The sequence below is a fragment of the Triticum urartu genome, unplaced genomic scaffold (genome assembly GCF_003073215.2).
Source record: "Triticum urartu cultivar G1812 unplaced genomic scaffold, Tu2.1 TuUngrouped_contig_9259, whole genome shotgun sequence".
Classification (NCBI taxonomy): domain Eukaryota; kingdom Viridiplantae; phylum Streptophyta; class Magnoliopsida; order Poales; family Poaceae; genus Triticum; species Triticum urartu.
Window position 1 is genome coordinate 18116 of NW_024120284.1, and position 4563 is coordinate 22678.

At 44.5% G+C, this 4563-nt stretch overlaps 1 protein-coding gene across 1 annotated transcript; it reads right to left on the reverse strand.

Annotated features, from left to right (window-relative positions):
* Positions 1-2658: 2658 nt before the first annotated feature.
* LOC125532169 lies at positions 2659-4022 on the reverse strand. Its single transcript, XM_048696318.1, has 3 exons — positions 3652-4022; positions 3327-3535; positions 2659-3238 (listed from the first exon to the last, which is right to left on the reverse strand). The coding sequence occupies exons 1-3, from the start codon at positions 3696-3698 to the stop codon at positions 2898-2900; spliced, it is 597 nt and encodes a 198-aa protein (XP_048552275.1). The 5' UTR covers positions 3699-4022; the 3' UTR covers positions 2659-2897.
* Positions 4023-4563: the final 541 nt, after the last annotated feature.

A 4563-nucleotide genomic window follows, 5' to 3' on the forward strand; every position in this document is an offset into this window, starting at 1 on the left:
ACTCTATACACACTTGACGTTTCCTATACTGAAAACAAGTATGAAACCATTTTGTAGGTGTGATGCAAGAACTACTTTGCAAGAATAAAACTAGAAGTATTTTGCAAGATAATAAAAGTTAGGTGATTATAAAAAGGTTTTGTGTCAACAAGAAAGTTATTTGCCCCTAGGCAATCGATAACAAGTACCGGTAATCATTCTTGTAATTTTATATGAGGGAGAGTAATGAGCTAACATACTTTATCTACTTGGATCATATGCACTTATGATTGGACCCCTAGCAAGAATCCGCAAATACTAAAGATCATTAAGGTCGTGAAACCCAACCATAGCATTAAGTACCAAGCCCTCTTTATCCCATACGCAACAACCCACCTACTCGGGTTTAAGCTTCTGTCACTCTCGCAACCCACCATAAGCGAACCATGAACATATTGCAACACCCTACAGCGGGGGCCCCTCACGTTTGCGCGAGAACGGGGGGCACCGTAGGACAACACCATAAATAAAATATACAATCATACCAATCAAGATCACGATTAGCCCATAGGACAAAACGGATCTACTCAAACATCATAGGATAACCATAGATCATTGGGAAACAATATATGGAGTTGAGCACCATGTTTAAGTAGAGATTACAGCGGGGAGAAGAGGTATTACACCACTGCATAGAGGGGGAGAAAGTTGGTGTTGACGGTAGAAAGATTGTTGATGTAGATCGTCATCTCGATTGTTGCCCCGGCGGCACTTCGGCGCCACCGGAAGCAAGGGGGGGAGAGCCCCCTCCTTCTTTTTCTTCCTTGGCCTCCCCGTAAATGGTAGGAGAGTTACCCCTCTAGTCCATGGCCTCCATTGCAGCGGAGGGGTAGGACCCCCTTCGAGATTGGATCTCTCTCTCTGTTCTCTTCTGTTTCACGTTCTCCAGATCTGGCCGAAAAGCATTTCTTATATTCCTGAAGATCCGTAACTCTAATTGCGCTGAGATTTTAACATGAGTTTTTTTTCGGATATAAGTTTCCTTCCGCCCGAAGTAGAGCCCCAACCGACGTACGATGTGAGCACAACCCACCACCACACGCCTAGCTCAGGGGTCGCGCCCTGGTGTCTTGTGGTGTGTGTGGGCCTCCGTTTGCAGTGATTCCAACTACCAAAAATCACATACATTCCCAAATAATTCTCCGTAAAATTTTATTGCATTTGGACTTGGTTTGATATGGATACACCATGATACAAAAACATGCAGAAAACAGGAACTAGCACTGGGCACTGGATCAATAGATTAGTCCAATAAATCATATAAAAAGTTGCCAAAAGTATGTAAAAATTGTATAATATTGGCATGAAACAATCAAAAACTATTGATACGACGGAGACGTATCAGCATCCTCAAGCTTAATTCTTGCTCGTCCTCGAGTAGGTAAATGATAAAAAAGATAATTTTTGATGTGGAATTCTACCTAACATAAACTTGATCATATATCTAATCATGGCATAAATATTAAGACATAAGTGATTCAAACCAATAGTCTATAATTTTATATAAAGACATCAATACTCAGGCATCCCAAAAAACAATCATGTCTTTCAAAATATCAATGCTAAAGAAAGCTATCCCTATAAAATCATATAGTCTTGTCATGCTCTGTCTTCATAACACAAAGTATTTATCTTGCACAACCCCGATCACAAGCCGAGCAATTGGTTCATACTTTTTAACGCGCTTCAACTTCTTCAACCCTCACGCAATACATGAGCGCAGCCATGGATATAGCACTACGGGTGGAATAGAGTATGATGATAGGTGTAAATATAAAGAAGACAAAAAGTAAGAAAATCTCATATCAACACGACTAACCAACGGCTATTGAGATGCCCATCAATCGATATCAATACGACGAGTAGGATTGCCATGCAACGAATACACTAAGAGCTATAAGTGTATAAAAGCTAAATATGAAAACTGAGTGGGGGTGTATCTATTCCTATAATGAAAAATTTCCACTAGTATATGAAAGTGACAACATAGTAGACTTTCCATAGTAAACAATGCCCCTTGTCTCTTTGTTTATTCTTTATTTTTCTTTCTTTTTCTTTCTATTCTTTTATTTCTTTTTCTTTTCCTTTTTTTCTCTCATTGTCCGGAGTCTCATCCCGACATGTGGGGGAATCATAGTCTCCATTATTCTTTCCTCACTGGGGCACTGCTCTAAAATGAATAATGATAATTATCACACTTCTATTTACTTATAACTCAAAAAATAAAAATGACAACTCAATACTTATGACAAAGTATGACTCTATATGAATGTCTCTGGCAATGTGCCAGGATGTGCAATGATCTAGCGTAACATATATGAAAAGTGATGAACGGTGGCTGAGCCACAACTACTATGTCAGCTATATGATCATGCAAAGCAATATGACAATGAATGCTCAAGTCATCAAACAGAAGCGGTGGAAGTTGCATGGCAATATATCTCGGAATGGCCATGGAAAAGCCATAATAGCTAGGTATGGTGGTTGTTTTGAAGAAGATATAATAAGGCTTATGTGTGATAGAGCGTATCATATAACGGGGTTTGAATGCACCTGCGAAGTTTGCACCACGTCTCGATGTGAGAAAGGGCAATGCATGGTACCGTAGAGGCTAGCAAATTGCTGAAAGGTAAGAGTGCGTATATTCCATGGACTCACATATTTACCTAATAATAAAGAAAATTGGGTTTCTGGTCGTCGGTCGTTGATTTTTTCGAAAAAGCCCCTTTGTTTCTTTGAAATCAACCCGCAATCCCTGTGTAAGTGACACTATGGAAAAACGTTTCATTTTTACAAACAAAACCCTGCATTAGTTGGAATTCAGCCCGCAGTCCTTAATCCTTATTTTATACTAGCTCTTATCCACTCGCAGCCTCCACCGATGGGCATGCGCCACCGCTTGGCGCCGGCGTACACGCCGCAGAAGCCAAGGAAGGCTTTTGCCGCTTGCCGAAGGCGTCAGGAGGAAGTATGGTGGTGGCAAGCACCAAGCGGAGGCGAGGAGGTGGCAGGGTTCTTGGTGGTCGCCGGTTTGGCGAGGACCGGAGGGGTTGCCGACGCGGCCGGAGCAGAGGTACGTGTGCTGCGGTGCGAAGCGGGAAAGCGGGGCTGGTGCTGGAGCTTGAGGGCGCGGGCGCCATGGCATGCGTCAGGCGCGATGGAGGGAAGCGGAGGTCGTAATCACAATCGCCAATGCGCACTGGAGAACAATGTTTTTCAATTTACAAACCATCAGTGCAAAATCTTCAGATTTGTTTTAAACAAAGAGGAACAAAGAGAATGAATACCTTGGTGGATAGAGTGCTGGATGGATGCAGACTGTGTTGACACCAAGAAGGCCAGATTGCCGCAGCCCCGCGCAAGCTTTGCCTCGAGGAGGCGTCCATCTAGGTCCGGTCGGCGGCGGATAGCGGCGACGAGGGGAGTCAGTGGGTACTTCTTCTTGGGGGAGACGGCCTTTCTTCCGATGCACGACCTCCCGGAAGAGACGGCTCGGCTGTCACGAGCAAACAACGAGGAGAAAGCGCATGAAGTCCCAGAGAAAAAGCAGCCTCGGATGCCTAGGCAAGGAGGGGAGAGAGCCAATCTGAATATGAAAATCGAGACGCGCACCGAGACGGCCGGTGGCATGAGCATGGCTGCCCAACTGCCTGCACCATGGATGCTCCGGTGGTGGTGCACGAGATCCGGCAGAGTGTCGAGGGAGCTGGTGTGGAGCCCACGCCATGACCGGTGGTGATGGAGATCCGGCGGAGTGCCGGCGGCGGGCGCAGGCGGCAGTGGCAGCGTGTCCCAGGGCTGCGAGCGATGTGGGGAGATGCGGGGAGGTCGTGTTACCTGGGTACTAGGTGGAGTCGGGGATGTGGATTACCCAAGAAAAGCTGAGGAGATAAGCTCTGTGAGTCGACGAGTCTAGAGTCTAGACTGGAAAAGCGCCAGCGACGTGACTGGTTTCTTCTAGACCAGCACACATGTGAGGCTAGCTAGCATGCACGCACGCATGTTCACAGGTTCGTTTCCTTTTTGTAATAAGTAGTTTGTTCACAGACCGATAAAAATCTCGAGATGCATCACGCGGACGTGCTAGGTGTGTCTTTGTTGTACGAACAATGCAAACGTTGCCTTTTTGTTTTAAGGTTGAATTTGATCTAAAAAAATATAAGTTAAACTCTGTTTACATGCCTCATGGAACTCATACTAACTATCTAATCATTAGACAATGTTGGACTAACATAGGTTAGGAGACACACGGCAAAATATATGCTTGCACGTCCAGGAAAGTAAATATGAAATGAATTGTCTTCAAGCAATATTGGTCCCGGTTCATACAAGTGCATAATAAACAATATAAGCCAAAACATAGACATTTATGTGTCCTTGCAAAAGAGTTTTTAGTTGATCTCAACGAAGTTATTGTTCCGGATCAGGAAAAGGATGGCATGCCTGTTGAAATCCCTAAAGATAGACATGTTGGATGCGGTAGAGAGGAACTTGCAACCACCTGGCACACACTTTTGCCCTAAA